This window comes from Oratosquilla oratoria, chromosome 42, assembly GCF_046742065.1.
Source record: "Oratosquilla oratoria isolate Oo_2021 chromosome 42, ASM4674206v1, whole genome shotgun sequence".
Lineage (NCBI taxonomy): Eukaryota > Metazoa > Arthropoda > Malacostraca > Stomatopoda > Squillidae > Oratosquilla > Oratosquilla oratoria.
This window is the reverse complement of record NC_134818.1, coordinates 29,843,600-29,860,933: the sequence shown is the minus strand read 5'-3', so window position 1 is coordinate 29,860,933 and position 17,334 is coordinate 29,843,600. Positions and strand designations below refer to the sequence as shown.

Sequence of the window (17,334 nt, the reverse complement as noted above, 5' to 3'; positions counted from 1 at the left end):
ATATACCAACGGCTATTTCCCTCTTACAAGGGAGGTAGCCAGAAAACAAAGGCATAAAATCCCCTCCCACTCATTCCATCCCCACATACTCCACTCCCATTCATCCTCCCTCCCTCTTATATTAGCTCCTCCTGGATGACATGTCATCCTTGCATCTTGCCCACTGCCCTGGGTCAGAAGCAGTGTAGCAAGAGACAGCAAGGCCGCTTCATTTAATTGGCAACCACCCCTCTCCATCTTCTCGTGCAGAAAAAGAAAAGATGGGGAGAAATACCTTCGGGCTGTGTCAAAATATCATTCATACATACTTCCTCCCATGCATCACAGCATTTTCCATACACAACCATTCTCCATTCACACCTATTTTATGTCTTCTCCCTTCCTTCCTCAACAGACATTCCCCTCTTTCCCAATGCCCCTTTTACCCCATCCATCCATCTCATCCTTGGTTGACCCCTCATGTTCACTCCTTCCACCTCTGCCTTCCACACATCTTTTACTAATCTTTCTTCACTCATTCTTTGCATGTATCCAAACCATCTCAATACTTTTTCATCAACCCTTGTATCCAAACCATCTCAATACTTTTTCATCAACCCTTGTATCCAAACCATCTCAATACTTTTTCATCAACCCTATCTCCCAGCTCCCTTTCCACCCCTCACTCTCCTCCTCACCTCTTTGTTTCTCACTCTATTCAGTCTAGTAACCCCTATCATACTTCTTAGGCATTTCATCTCAAACTCTTTCAAATCCTTCTTTTCTTACTCTCTTATGTTCCATGTTTCTGCCTCATACAGTGCTGTCGAAAAAATCACTCCTTCATACATACAATTTCCTCTTCGCATCCATTCCCAAATGTCTATTTCTCATTACACTTCTTAATCCCTCAAGGCATTTACTTGCTTCCTTCAATCTACATTCTACCTCCACCTCCACTCCTTTTCCTGCCACATTTGTACCCAAGAATCTACAGCTATCCACTTCCTCCAGTCTTTCTCCTTTAATGCTCACCTCCAGTTTGCTGCCACATTCTCCCCTTGTACATCTCATCACCTTACTTATGGATACATTTATCTTCAACTTCCTTTTTTCATACACTTTCCCAAACTCAATCACTAACTTCCTTAATCCCTCCTCTGATTCTGCTATAAGCACAATGTTATCAGCAAACAACAACTGGCTCATCTCACACTTTTCTCCATTTTCTTTAACCACCTCCAATCAATCCCTCACCCATTACTCTTGTATTTACTTCTCACACCACCCTATCCATGTATAGATTGAACAGCCAAGGCAACATAACACATCCCTGATGAAGCACCTTTACCTCAAATTACTCTCAACATTTCTGATTATAACAGAGGTTCTAGTACTCTCATAAAAACTCTTGACTGCTCTTAACAGCTTTCCTCCTATCCCATATATCTGTAATACTTCCCACAGTGCCTTCCTGTCTACCCTGTCATAAGACTTTTCCAAATCCATAAAGGCCAAAAAAACATCCTTACCTTTTCCTAAAGTTTTCTCGCATATTTGCCTTACCAAAAAAAATCTGATCCACACAACCCCTACCTGTCCTAAACCCACACTGCTCCTCACCAATTACTCCCTCTGTTCCTCTCCTAATCCTCTCAATCAAAACCCTTCCATAAGCCTTCCCAACTACACTCAACAAACTGATCCTTCTGAAACTACTTCACCCACACTTAACCCCTTTTCCCTTGTAAAGTGGAACTATACAGGCACTTCTCCAGTCCTGTGGCACTCTACCCTCTTTTAAACAAACATTCAACAATCTCGCCAGCCAGTCCACCATCATTGTACCTACCTTTTAGACACTTCACATGACACCCATCCAATCCAGGTGCCTTACCTACTCTCACCATTTTAACAAAAGCTTTCACCTTATCTTTCTCCATTTTCCTCACTCACTGTCAATTTCTTAGCACTTCCCATTGCTACTACCTTTCCCTCCCTATCCTCTTTTATATTTAGCAACTCCCTAAAATACTCTGCCCATCTTCCCCTTACTGCCATTTCTTCCATTATCATCTCTCCATCTGCACCATTTACCTTTTCTTCTCTACTTGATTTGTTTCCTCTTCCTCTCTTAATTTCTTTCCATTCATCTTTTTATTACTTTCAAAATTTTGTCATACTCTTACCCCATTTCGCATATGCTCTCCTCTTTTCCTCCTTTATCTTATGCTTTACTTCTTCTCTTTTCTTTGTACCTCTCATTTGATTCTCTCATCCTATTTTGTAACCAATCAGTGAATGCTTGCTTCTTCTCTTCTACAACCTTCTTTGCTTCATCATCACACCACTTCCTACCCTTCCTTCTATTTCCTCCTGTATTTCTCATTCCACACACCATCTTTATGCATCTTGTGACTCCTTGAAACGTCCCCATTCCTCCTCCATTCCTAGTTCTACTCTATCCTTCACTCATCTCTCAGCTTCTTGTATTACTTCTCCTTTTCTTTCTCATTTAAGCAGTTTACTCTAAGCACCTCCCTACCTTCTGTCCTTTTCCTCTTTCTCCATCTATCCTCCACTCTCAACTTACCTTCCACCAAATCTCTTCTTACTATTCTCCTGATTGCCATTTTGTAGTCCATTAAAGCCCTATCTACCACCCTTCCATCCACCACCTTCTCCTATGTGTACTTAGGCTTGTCTTCCTAAACACTATTTGCTATCATCAACTCTCTAGACACATCATCATCAACTCTCCACTACAATTTTTTCCTGTAACTCCACACTTCCCAACCACTCTGTCTATTGGTTCATTTCCTACCCTAGCATTAAGATCTCCCAATACCATCACACTGACATTTTTCTCTAAACCCTCTATCCTCTCATTTAAATCTATCCAAAAAGCCTCCCTTTCCTCTACACTCTTCTCACTACCAGGCTCATATGCACTTACAAAAACCCACATCTCCCTTCCCAGTTTCACCTTCATCCATATTAACTTTGAAGAAACCTCCTTCCACTCCACCACACGTTTACCTACCTCTTCACTTACTAGTATAGCCACCCTTCTCTCCCTCGTCCTCTCTTTACTACCGACATCCTCCTAATTACACTCCCAAACTCACACTCACTCCTCTCTTTCAACTTATTTTCACTCAATGCAAACATGTCCATTTTTCTTCTCACAAACATACTGCCTATCTCTTCCCTTTTACTCTCATCTGTCCTACATCCACACACATTAGAAGACCCATACCAGGTTCTGATTGGAAAAATCTTCCAAGACCCTCTTATGCCTTTGCTTTTTTTAGGATTGTCCCCTTTGGGGGGCAACAATGAGAAGGATGCCTAGTCCTATCCCCATCCTGTTTTTGTTGCCTTTTACAACTCAAGTGAGAACACTTGGTGACAGTATTCTTTTCCCCCACCATAAGGTTAGGCAAAAAAAGGAAATGAAAATTCAAAGAAGTGGTACAGGACAGCATCAAGAGTGGGGAGACAGCATAAAAGAGGGAGAGCTGCGGTATAATAAAGTATCATCATTTCTCTATGAATAGAGATTTCCTCTATCACAGACAAAATGATATGTAGCTCTGGTTCATAGGGGCACCCCATACAGACCCTGAATATAATAAATAAAAATCCAATTTAATGTCATTAACTCCCCCCTCCCAGAGACAGCTAGGATGGTGCCTTCTTGCAGAGGACTTTGATATGATAGTGGTTTAACATCACAAACTCCCCCCTATTGGGAGGTTAAGACGGTGCCTCTTACAGAGGAGTTTGCAGCATGAAATTTAATTAACCATGCCCTTGATTCTGTTTTGCCAGTGGCAGGGTTCGATCTGCCATCCCCTTGACCTTCGCCACAAGTAACAATGCCCTAACTCGCTCAGCGGAATTAAATACAGTATGCTCTCACTATAAACTGACTTGCTGGCTGACAGGATTTAAACTGCCTCCACTTATGACTCTGCCCTAAGTAGCAATACTCTATACTGTTCAGTGAGGGACCATTGTTTGTGATTCACCATGGTCTTGGATCATGTTGGACTCATGATCAACAATTATTACCTTCCCGGATGAGAGTTCAGAGCTTATATATGCCCAATCTATGGGTAATGCTCTGACCTTACACACACACAACTCCTTGCCCACAAGAGTTGGAGTGCTGGCTCACAGTGCAGTGATGCTAAAATTATTTTTGCCCTGGGTGGGAATCAAACTCAGACCACTAGATTAGCAGCTGTGAGTGGTACCACTAAGCCATCAAGCCATGGCTATTCTCTAAGACAGACAACAAAGCTACTCATTTACAATACCCATCAACCCCCCCACCTACATCAGAAGGTGCAGCCTTGAGGGGCTGGTACTCAAGTCTCCAAACTGGGCCCAAGATCTTCATCAGTATCAACTGTACTTTTTACACTTTATTTTTCCACATGGAGAACTGACAACTAGCAATTGTTCCCCTTCCCCTACCACTTTCAGCCAGTGACAGAGAAACAGTCCCACACAAATACTAAACAGACAACAGTCCAAAGTTTCTTCTCAGAGAGATCTGTGGGAGGGCTCATGGACTGCTGCCAGTCACTGTGAGGCTGTGGGTAAAACCTGAGACAACAATCTAATTAACGAACTACTGCTCCATTGGTTCTGACTCAGGGCAGTAGGCAAGATGTAGAGATGACCCATCATCCAGGAGGAGCCAAGAAAAGAGTGAGGGAGGGGTGGTGAATGGGAGTGGAGTATGTGGGGATGAAATGGGTGGGAGTTGATTTATGTCTTTGACTTTGGCTGCCTCACTTGTAAGGGAGAAACAGTTGTTGGTATATGTATGCATGTACTGCTCAGTGATACTGAAGCATACTGCCATCTTCCTTCCCAAACTTTCCTAGCCTTATCACATCCTCTCCTTCTTGAAAATCTAAGCTCTTCTACCAGTATAGTATTCAATCTATATGACAGAAAATGACAGGCATGTAACCAATAACTTTCACACAATCATATTTGGATAACATGGCTTCTAGTCAATGTATTTAGAATTTCTTTTTTGTGTGATAGTGTCTGATGGCAAAAATGTGAAGATACATTCTTTTTCTTATGAGAGGAATACATGTAATAATTTTCTTACCTGATGTCCCTGTCTAACTACACTGCAGTCCTGTCCTACAAAGTCAGCTGTACAGTTGCACCTTCCATACAATGTGTCACACTTGCCCCGTCCTTCTTTCTCAGAGCATTTCTTGGGGCAAATGGGAATATTGCAAAGTGCTCCAGTCCATCCATCCATGCATCTAGGTTTTCCATTGACACAAACCATTTTCTCGCTCAACCGATCTGGACACTGCATGACTGTGTAATTTGCACTGAACCCTTGACTGGCCTCTTGTTTCTCATATATGATTGTCATAAACCCTGTGGTTGCCTTCACAGTGACTGGGTATGATGCCCAGTCCCCACAAAAGGCTCCAATGAAGTGTTTTTGTCGGTTCCAGATGCTGTCATCAGACACAGAGGGGGGAAGACCATCAAAAACTTGAATGATTCCATTATCACAGTTGATATTGGTCTTTTCGATTGTCAGCTGAATGATGTATGACCTGAAATTAGAAACATGTCAGAAGAATGCATACCTGATTCCACTATACAAGGGAAAAGGGGAACTTTATGAATGCAGTAGTTTTAGAGGGATAAGTCTGTTAGGTGTAGTTGGTAAGGTATATGGTAAGGTGTTAAATGACAGGATTAGTTATGCAGTCAAAGAAGTAAAAGTGGGAAAATGGTGCAGGTTTATAAAAGGAAGAGGGTATGTAGATAAAATCTTCAAAATATGGGAGATAGTTAAGAAGGTTTTGGCAAAGGGTAAGGATGTCTTCTGGGATATCATAGATTTGATGATAGCATATGGAAGGGTTGACAGAGATATGAAATGTGTTGCAGAGCTAGATAAGAACATAAGAATGAAGGAGACTGCAAAACACCATAAGGCCTATACTAGGTAGTTCCATGCCCATTACCATCTATCATCCCCATCCATAAAGTAATCTAACCTTCTTTTAAAACAATCAATAGTTTCACTGCTCACTACATGGTTACTAAGTCTATTTCATTCATTAACCACTTTATTAGTAAACTAATTCTTGCATATTTCCTTCTTAAGTCTAAATTTGTCCAATTTAAATCCATTACTACAAGTCCTGCCCTGCTATCTTAATATCATGATCTTATCTGCATCACCCTTGTTAAAGCCCTTGACCCATTTGAATACCTCTATTACATTGATCACCCCACACTCTACATCTTTCCAGGGGGTGCAAGTTAAGGTGCCTAAGCCTGTCTTCGTGAGGTAAATTTCCGAGCCCATGGGGAAGGCTGTTGTAAGGGTGTGTAAGGACAGGATGATGTAGGAATGGGATGCAAAAGGAATAGCTGTTAAATTAGTGAGAATATATGCAGGCAGTAAATCATTCTTGGCTGATATCAAGTTAGTTTCTCAAAATTTGCTCAAGGTAAACTTTATCTTTATGTACACATTATACAACAATATCATACTCCTTCAGTCAAAAGATGCATTTCACATATCTAATGTGACTGGTGTCAAACAACTTCATTCTGACAAAAGAAGTTGATATGAATGATCAGTGTTAACTGGAACTCATTAACATGGCAGTCTCTATGTGATAATGAAAAACATATAAAATATTGTACTACATACTCATATTGATATTTTGGATATGGTTCCAATTTTTCCCGTGGTGTGATGATCCACATACACGAGGCAGAGTCCTGCCCAGTAGTCTGTGCCCCAAGATGCCCTTGCGTAGCCCTATATATGATGTTGCGTGCTCCACACTCACGGTAACAATGTCCACCATTGCGTGGATCACCATAGAAACCTGGTTATATGAAATTGTTTGAACATAATTGCTTTAAGATATAAGAAAGATATGAAGCAAGTTGTAGGACTATTCCGAGTATATCCATACATACATACATATACCAAAGGCTTTTTTCCTCTTTACTCGGGGGGTAGCCAGCAGGCATTAACCCAACCAGGTGCATCTTCCATATACATGAATACTCCCAAAATATCCTTACATTTTTCTAAATACTTCTCATTTGTCTTACCATAAAAACCTCATCTATGGACCCTCTTCTCTTAGTACCACACATCTCTTCCTCAACTACTCCCTCTTTTCCCTTCCTGATCCTTTCAATTATTGTCCATTCACCTGATCAACCACAATCAACAGATTGATCCCTCTAAAACTATTCATACATGTCTCCCTTCCCCTTGCAGAGTCAGACTTAGTGTACATTCTTTCAATCCTAGAGGAAACTTCTTTTAGACACACAAAGTGTCAGCCCTCCAGGGCTGCACCTCCAGATGTAACCATGACTAGCAGCTACCTGTTATTGGTCCCTAAAGGAGAGAACGAAGGAGGGAATCGGAAAAAAATAATAGTATGGGTCAAGGGTGACGCAGCATTCTTCTCTTAAGTGGAGATTAGTCTTCAATCATACGTGAATGTTGTGTGACTCTAGATTGCACGAGTATAAGTTCATAAAATATTGCCAGCATAAAACTTTTATGGTCTATCCCTATATATCTATATACAAAGGACTTTTTTCCCCTTACAAGGGAGGTATCCAAGTCAAAAGTCATGCACCCACTCCCATCCGCCACTCATTCCTCCCATTCATCTTAGCTCCTCATGGATGATAGGTCATCCCTCTATCCCGTCCACTGCCCTGAGTCAGAAGCTATGCAGCAAGGTACAGTACATCCACAGCAAGACAGCTTCAGTTAATCAGCAACCATACCCCTCTGTCCCCTCATGCAGAAAAAGAGAGTCCACTGATGTACTTATATAAAAAAAAAAAAAATCATGATAATTAAAACTCACCTGGGAGACATTTCTCACAATTGTGGCCATACGTATTATCAACACAGAAGCACTGGCCACTGGTTTTGTCACAAAAACCCTTTTCTTCATCCCAGTGGTCATTGCAGTCACAAAGTTCACAGCCTATAGTTGTTGCATTGCCAAAACTTTTATTACTGAAAAGATAATGAGAAAAAGGTAAGTGAAGGAGAGAGAAGAGAGAGAAAATGAAGGATAAGAGAGAAAGAGAGAGGGAGAGAGAGAAAGAGAGAGAGAGAGAGAGAGAGAGAGAGAGAGAGAGAGGGGGGAGGCAGGGGGAGAGAAAGAGGGAGGGAGGGAGGGGAGAGAGAGAGAGAGCAAGAGAGAGAGAGAGAGAGAGAGAGAGTGAGAGAGAGAGAGAGAGAGAGAGAGAGAGAGAGAGAGAGAGAGAGAGAGAGAGAGAGAGAGAGAGAGAGAGAGAGAGAAAGTGAGAGTGAGAGAGAGGGAGAAAGAGAGAGAAAGAGAGAGAGAGAGACAGAGAGAGAGAGAGAGAGAGAGAGAGAGAGAGAGAGAGAGAGAAGGGGGCAGGGGGGAGAGGAGGGAGGGAGGGAGAGGAAGAAAAAGAGAAAAAAGAAAAGAGAAAAAAGAAAAAAGGGAGAAAAAGAGAAAAGAGAGAAAAGGAGAAACAATAAGAATGAGAAAGAGGAGGGAACAAAAGAGAAAGATAACTAGAAAGATAAAAAGAAAGAGAAAGAGAAAAAGTAAGATGAAAAGAAAAAGTAAAAAAAGAAGGAGAGAGAGAAAATGAGGGAGGAAAAGAGAAAAAATGGGGGAGAGAGAGAGAGATGAGAAAAGAAAAAGAAAGAGGAGAAAAAAAGAAAGAGAAAGAAAAAGAAAGAGAAAACGTGGGAAAAAAGAAAGGGAAAGAGGAAGAGAGAAGAGAGATAAATCTAATATATATCAGACAAGATTCTGAACACCCTGAAAAAAGTGAAGTCATACCGGCACAAATGACAGAAATCCCCATCGGTGAGGTGTCGGCACTGGTCACAAGTGCCGATACCTTTCTGACACGTGGAGTGGTTGTAGCAACCACAGTTCTGGGAGCAGTCATCTCCAGTCCAGCCAAGGGTACAAATACACTCATAGTCAGGACTTCCTGAGCAGTATCCATGGACACAATCTTCATAACATCTGCGGAGCAGAGACAGAATATGAATTCAGTTTCCACAGTTAAGGAAAATTTGAGAAAAGTGGGACCTTATACAGTCTTCTGAGATAGTGCTATACAGCGAGACCTCTCATTAACAGATGTTAATTAGCTGCGTTTGCATGTTTTTTTGCTATGTTTTCGGTGCTGTTGTTTTAGTGCGTGCAATCACTATGCCACCCAAAAACCCACTCCAAATCAAGAGATTATTCACACCAACGGACACCGTTACCCCCCTTTTAGTCCATTAATGAGGTAGTGCTATACATTTATCCATCAAAATACCAAAAGGCTTCTTTCCCCTGCCAAGGCATACACCCAACCTCCAACCATCCAACAAACATTTGTTTTCTGTTTAAAAATCTTTTAGTCCCTAGTTAATGAAGGGCCATCCCTGTTTCCTGCCCATTGCCTGGGTCAGAAACAAGGCAGGATCAATCAGTCTATCAATCCGCTGCCCCTGGTTCATCTTGCAGAAGGCCTGTGGCCTTCAGATAACCAACAACATGATTTTCATTTAGCATCTTACTCTTAACATGTCAGCAATATAGCCTTACTGTACAGCTTGGGGGCATGCTTCCCTACTACCTACAATAGGCTTATTCTGGTAGAAATGTAACTTTACTGCAACAAAATTACTGTAATTACATATGAAACTGGCAGTTGTTGACACGTGAGAACAGAGCCTTTATTAGTACAACATTCTGCTTGTTACAGCTTTATCAAGAACAAGATATATATACCAAGAGCTTTTTCCCCCTAATAAGGGAAGTAGCCAAATCAAAGGCACGTATTTACTCCCACCCATTCCACTCCCATCCCCCACCCTTTCCCCCTCTCATCTTAGCTCCTCATGGATGACGAGTCATCCGTTTCCAGCCCGCTACCCTGGGTCACTAGCACAAGAGCAAGACACAGAACATCCACAGCAAAGCCATTTCACTTAAATGCCAACCCTCCTTCTCTGTCTCCTCATGCAGAAAAAGAAAAGATGTACATCTCATCACATTATTTTTACTCATATTTATTTCCAACTTCCTTCCTTTGCACACCTTCCCAAACTCTGTCACTGTCACAAACTCTGTCACTAAGCCATTTCCAAATCCATAAAGGCCCAAAAAACATCCTTATTTTTCCCTAAAGCTTTCTCACATAGCTGCCTTACCACAAAAATTTGATCCATGCAACCCCTACCTGTCCTAGACCCACACTGTTCTTCACCAATTACTCCCTCTGTTCCTCTCCTAATCTTCTCAATCAAGACCCTCCCATAAGCCTTCCCAGCTACACTCAACAAACTGATCCCTCTGAAACTACTACACTCACACTTGTCCCCCTTTCCCTTATAAAGTTGAACTATATAGGAACTCCAGTCCTGTGGCACTCTACCCTCTTTTAAACATAAATTAAACAATCTCACCAGCCAGTCCACCATCACTGTACCTCCCTTTTTTAGACACTCTCCATGACACCCATCCAACCCAGGTGCCTTACCTGCTCTCATCATTTTAATAACTGCTTTCACCTCATCCTTCCTTATTTCTCTTCCATTTTCCTCATTCATCACTGTTATTTTCTTAGTGCTTCCCATTGCAACTCCCTTTCTCTTCCTATCCTCTTTCATTTTGAGCAACTCTCTGAAATACTCTGCCCATCTTCCTCTTACTGCCATCTCTTCCACACACTCTACTTCTCTTGTAAAAACTTTTGACTGCCCTTAACAGTTTTCCCCAAATCCTATATATCTGCAAAACCTCCCACAGTGCCTTCCTGTCCACCTTGCCATAAACCTTTTCCAAATCCATAAGGGCCCATAAAACATCCTAGTTTTTTTCACATATCTGACTTACCACAAAAATCTGTACAAGCCGTAACAACCAAAATATTGTACTAACGAAAGTTCATTCTCACATGGTGTTTATTTTGACTGAAAACCTAAATCCCTTTTTTTCACTTTTCCCTGGGGCCTTAGCAAAGCTTTGCACATGTCATGTTGTCATGTCTAAATCTAAACAGCATCTGACAAGTAAACATACCTTATTCTGATTAACACCACATGATTCTGTTCAGTCAAGAAAAAGTCTACAGTGAAGGGAATCTTATTGAACCAAAAAAAAACCTGTTATTGGGGGTTAGGCTAGACAAAATCTACAAAGCTTAACATTAAGTTGACAAAGCCACTGTTACTTCTTCAGTCCTCATTACTTATCAATATGAAAAATATAATCATAATCCTTTGTAACATGATGAACAACTTACGTTCTGTCACATTTCTTCCTTCCATCCCCTTTGAAGCCTCGCTGGCAAGTACAGTTGTAGGAACCATCCGTATTGGTGCATGTGGCATTTGAGTGGCAATTGTCAAGACTCAGCAAACACTCATCTATATCAGGACATGATGCATATGCCCACTTGCTCTCTGTGTCATTTGCCTGTACCACCTGAGTTCCATTCTCTATTGCTGCTATCAGGAAGGGTTCCACCAAGGCCTCACATTCTCCTGTCATAAAGATATCTAGGATGATGTCAAGAGTAAAAAATGGATATATACATCTTTTATCTTAACAACTGTTACCCACAAAGTGATACAACAAAGCATGAAAAAGCAAAACATATACTAAAGGCCCTTTCCCCTTTATAAGGGAGGGGGGAATGACAAGTCAAAGCACAAACCTACTAAATACACATTAAAACCCATTTAATTCCCCTCCATCTCACTAAACTCCACAATGCTTTTCCATCAACTCTGACACATGCTTTCTCCAAATCCGTGGAAGCCGAAAATCATTATCTTAATCAAATACATTTTAAACACTTGTTTTACCATAAATACTTGATTTACCTGTCTCTTCCTCATCCTCTCAATCAATACATGCCCATTTACCCCATTTTGGACCAAAATGTCTCTTAGTTGATGCTGTTGTTGTTGTTGCCATTCTTTAAACTGTCACAAATCCCTTTTAGAGTGTATATTGTGTTGTTGGCATGCATGACTGTGTACAATGCAGTCTTCCACAATGTGATGTAAAGTATGGGGTGAAGTGTTATGTCCTGGACAGTCATCTGCGATGCTGTCATCCAGCCTCTTCTGGTAACTCAGAAGAACTGGATGGTGATCACACTGCAGCCTGGCCAGGTGCTCTCATGGTTTGTGTACCCACTGCATTCTTCTATAGCCTCACCTTTACTTGGGGCAGAAAAATCCCCAGCTGTGCAAACCCCAATGCTGGGGTTGAAGACATTATGACACCATCCACACCCTAAGGACTCCAGGCAGGCACTGCAAGTTTTGTGTCGCTCACACACTAGGCATTCCAAGGAAGAGCTGAAGGAAAAGAGGTTTACTCATGGTAACACAGATTTTATGTTGCCCAAATAAAAGCACTTCAATAATATCCTAATAGTAATATTAAATGAGCAAATGAATACAACTATATGAAAGTACATTTCTCAAATCTACAGATGATTCAGTTTAACGTCGTGAACTCCCCCTATTACGAGGCTAGAATGGCGCCCCTTACAGAGAACTTTGTAGTGTGGATTTTAATGAACCATGCCCTTGGTTCAACTCGCCGGTGGCAGAGTTCGAAGTGCCATCACCTCGATCTCTGTCGCAAGTAGCAACTCCCTAACCCACTCAGCCAGCGAGCATCCATCTATAGATAGCAAATCTATAGACAGCAAAAAATAAGTTGAATATAGAAACAAATAAATGAACAATTAAAACATCCTTTACACAAAGCAACAATGCAGATTTCTTCTCAACTTAACAAATTCATTAGTTTACGTTAACATACATAGTAAACAAATGCATGACTAAGTAAATAAATGGTTCTAACCCTGTAGATGATGAAGACATGCTCTTCTGTGCATTGGCAGCTAAAGTTGCCAGAAAGGTGACATTGGTGTGATCTTCATCCAACCATGCTCGACAAGATCCGTACTGATACACTGATGTATACACAGAGAACAAGAAGCATTCCTGTAGGATGAAACACAATGACAATAAACCAACTTGAAGTGCTATTGTTGACACTATTTTTGCTCTTCCTCATACTACTACAACTACTACTGTTGCTATGATCCAATGATCCTGTATTGAAAACATCTCATACATGTTAATTATCACTACAAAGTCCATCTATCTATATAGACTTCTACTACTACTACTACAACTATTGTTACTACTATATGATGCTGTATTGAAAATGTTTCAAACATATTAATTGCCACTACAAAGTAAAAAAATATAACAACAACAACAATGATGATGACATGGTTTAACGTCACAAACTCCCCCCTATTGGGAGGCCTGGACGGTGCCCCCTACAGAGAACTTTGTAGTGAGGAATTTAATGAACCATGCCCTTAGTTCAACTTTGCCAGTGCCAGGGTTCAACCTGCCATCCCCTCGACCTTTGCCACAAGTAACGGCACCCTAACCTGCTCGGCCAGTGAGCTTCCATTAACAACAATAATACATACATACATACATATACTAATGGCTTTTTCCCCCTTATAAGGGAGGTAGCCAATAATAATAATACATATATACATATACCAAGGGTTTTTTCCCCTTTACAAGGGAAGTAGCCAAAGTCAAAGGCATAAATCTACTCCCACCCACTTCATCCCCACATACTCCACTCCCATTCACACTCCCTCTTTTCTTGGCTCTTCCTGGATGACAGGTCATTCCTGCATCTTGTCCACTGCCCTGGGTCAGAAGCAATGCAGCAAGGCACAGCACATCCACAGCAAGACTGCTTCACTTAATTGGCAATACTCCCTCTCCATCCCCTTATGCAGAAAAAGAGAAGACAGGAAGAAATCCCTTCAGGCTGGGTCAAAATATCATCCACATCTACTCCTTCACTCCCCATCCCCCACCCGCTCCCTTCCATGCAACAGAGTATCATTTATACACAACCATTCTCAACTCATAATAATAATAATACTTCTTGAAACATATTAAGAAAAAATTATCTGACATCTTCCAACATCATCTAATCATATGCACTATTCAGTCTCTTCACAAAAGATCTCCCTACACCAAATCCAGCATTCACCTATGCTGATGACCTAACAAAAACAACCTAGCAAAGCAACTACAGAATAGCTGCTAAAAAAAACACAAACATACTTAGACAAACAAAAAACTCCCCTCCAAAATCATCAGTGATACTGTTCACCCTAGACAACTTTGAATCAAGGAAACATCGACCAGTAAAACCAAATGGCTAACTCCTAAAATCGTGGGTCACACTTCTGATATTCAAATGTCCTTAAACCCAAACAGTGAAAATCAACAAGAAAATAAACATGCTATGATCAGTAGCAAGAATTTTGGTCAGGAGAGAGAAACTTTAATCGCAGCCTACAAACAGTTATGACAAAAGAAACAATATAGATTTAATATATTTAGACTTTGCAAAAGCTTTTGATACTGTCCCCCATGAAAGACTATTTATTAAATTAGCTTCACATGGAGTAAGTGGTAGCCTATTAAGTTGGACTAGAAATTGGTTGAATGATCGAAAACAGAGAGTTGTTTTAAATGGCAAAACTTCTAGATGGAAAAATGTTACAAGTGGAGTTCCTAAGGGTTCCGTTCTTGGGCCATTTCTATTCATAGTATACATAAATGATATAGACCACTGACTAAAATCTATTGTCCCCAAATTTGCTGATGATACAAAATTGTGCGGGATGGCAAATGATCACTTCAATCAATTAGATATTCAAGAAAATTTACATAAATTACAGCAATGGTCTGAAAAGTGGCAAATGAAATTTAATACAAGTAAATGCAAGGTTATGCACATAGGTAAAAATAACAGTGAGTACGATTACAAGTTATTTGGAAATTTGTTAATAAAAGTGAATAGTGAGAAGGATCTAGGGGTAATTATCAGTAATGATCTCAAATCATCAAAGCAGTGTATTTCAGCCTCTGAGAAACCAAATAAGATTCTAGGAATCGCGTGATCTTTTGACTTCAAAAGCTCATCTCTCATACACAAGCTATATAAATCGTTAGTTCATCCACATTTGGAATATGCTGTTTCTGTATGGTCACCGAATCTCATTATAGACATTGACAGATTTGAAAAAGTACAATGGCAAGCCACAAAACTGATTTCAAATATCAAAGATAAATTATATAAAAATCGACTAAAACATAAGAATCTGTTTTCCCTAAAAAAGCATAGACTCAGAGGTGACTTGATACAGGTATTTAAGATTCTAAAGGGAATTGACAACATCAAAAGTGACAAAATTCTTACACTGAATGAGAATCCAACAAGAAATAATGGTCTCAAACTGTCAGGAAATAGATTTAATTTGGAAGTGGGTAGAAACAACTTCGCCAACCGAGTAGTTAATGAATGGAATAAACTTCCTGCAGAGGCAGTGCAATGTAGTTCAGTTCAAAGCTTTAAGATTCATTTAGATAAACATTTAAGCAGGATGCTGTAATGACTGCCTTTTATTTAATATTATTTGATTATTTGTTTGTTATTATTTGTCTGTTTATTAATTATTTACTTGATTTCCATTTATTATTATTTGTCATTATTATTTACTGTTTACCTGTTTGTTTATCATTTAACTATACCTATGTATTATTTATTTCATTTATTATTATTTACATTATCATAATTTTTATTTTATCTATTTTTTATCATTTATATATATATATACATTTTAACAACCACAATGCACTTTAATTCTAAGCCATCAAAGGCCAACATGCAGAAATTGAAATGCGGTACTGCCAAGGACTCGAACCCAGCATCCACATGACAAGTGCTGTAGTAACTTACCAACTAGGCTATCAAGAGAGAGATATATATATTTTTGCATCCGACCTAGTTATGGACCAAAAGGTCTCCTGTCGGCATGTTCCGCCTTTTGTAATCCTTTGTAAGAACAATACTTGATTATGCCTCCTTGGCATGGTTCCCTACAATCGAGAAAACAAACACAGACACTCTACAATGTATGTAAAACAAAGCATGAAGAATAATAATGGGATCACTATAACCACCCTTTTAGAAAATCTACATACAGTAACATACAAGACTCAGTTACACTGATAAGACCAAAATTAGAATATGCAGCATCACTACAGACACCCAGTACAATAAAAAACATAAAGAAACTAGAAAGAATTCAAAGAGCATTGACAAAGATGGCACCAACACTTAGCAAGTTGACATACGAACAAAGATTGGACAAACTAAACTTACTAACTCTGGAGCAAAGAAGAGAAAGAGGCGATTTGATAACTATCTACAAAATTATGAAAGGGATGGAAATCCTTGATAGGGATGACCTAATTAAATGGGACAGAAGAAACACATGAAAACACAAGATGAAACTTAAGGACAGTTACAAGAAATTTGAAAAAGAACAGCTTTCCACACAGAGTAATAGATACATGGAATAAATTGAAAGAGAAAACAGTGAGTGCTAAAACTATATACGAATTTAAGAAAGAACTGGATGCGGAAAGATACAACTGCGGGTCACTACGAGCATAGCTCTTCTCCCACAAATACAACTAGGTAAATACATCCACATTAAAGCAGCCTTGCTGTGGATGTGCTGTCTTGTTGCATTGTTTTTGATCGAGGCAGTGACAGGAAGACAGAGATGATCCTTCATCCACCAGGAGCTAAGATTAGAGAGAAACATGGGTGGTGGATGGGAGAGGAATGGTTGCGTGCCTTTGACTTAGTTACCTCCCTTATAAGGTGGAGGAGGAAGAGAAGGAGGAGGAGGAGGAGGAGGAGGAGGAGGAGGAGGTGGTGCTGATGATGGCAATGGTGATGACAATGGTGATGACAATGGTGATGATGGTGGTGGTGATGATGATGGTGATGACAATGATGATGATGGTGGTGGTGATGATGGCGATGACGATGGTGGTGGTGGTGGTGATGACAATGATGGTGGTGACAATGGTGATGATGATTGTGGTGGTGGTGATGTTGATGGTGCTGATGGTGGTGGTGGTGATGACAATAGTGGTGGTGATGACGATAGTGGTGGCGGTGATGATGATGGTGATGATGATGATGATGATGATGATGATGACGACGATGACTGATGATGATGATGATGATTATGATCCCTTAATATATAAATAGATAAACAAACAGACACCAAGATCATCCCCCATAGAGAGGCAAGACACTGACTTATTGGGCTCTTCCTTCTTTGATCCCTGAGGTAGAAGGTGAAAAATGTCATTACTATATTTGCATG

The 17,334-nt window shown here is 40.2% G+C and overlaps 1 protein-coding gene across 1 annotated transcript in view; it reads right to left on the bottom strand.

The window, feature by feature from the left end:
• Megf8 (multiple EGF like domains 8) overlaps window positions 1-17,334 on the bottom strand; it is a 60,463-nt gene that overhangs the window by 13,411 nt on the left and 29,718 nt on the right. Inside the window, exons 10-16 of the mRNA XM_076179348.1 lie at window positions 12,900-13,042; window positions 12,243-12,385; window positions 11,320-11,560; window positions 8,853-9,044; window positions 7,893-8,047; window positions 6,701-6,881; window positions 5,117-5,585 (exon numbers count right to left, since the gene is read on the bottom strand). Coding sequence (XP_076035463.1) covers window positions 5,117-5,585; window positions 6,701-6,881; window positions 7,893-8,047; window positions 8,853-9,044; window positions 11,320-11,560; window positions 12,243-12,385; window positions 12,900-13,042 — 1,524 coding nt within the window. The remainder of the gene's footprint in view (window positions 1-5,116; window positions 5,586-6,700; window positions 6,882-7,892; window positions 8,048-8,852; window positions 9,045-11,319; window positions 11,561-12,242; window positions 12,386-12,899; window positions 13,043-17,334) is intronic.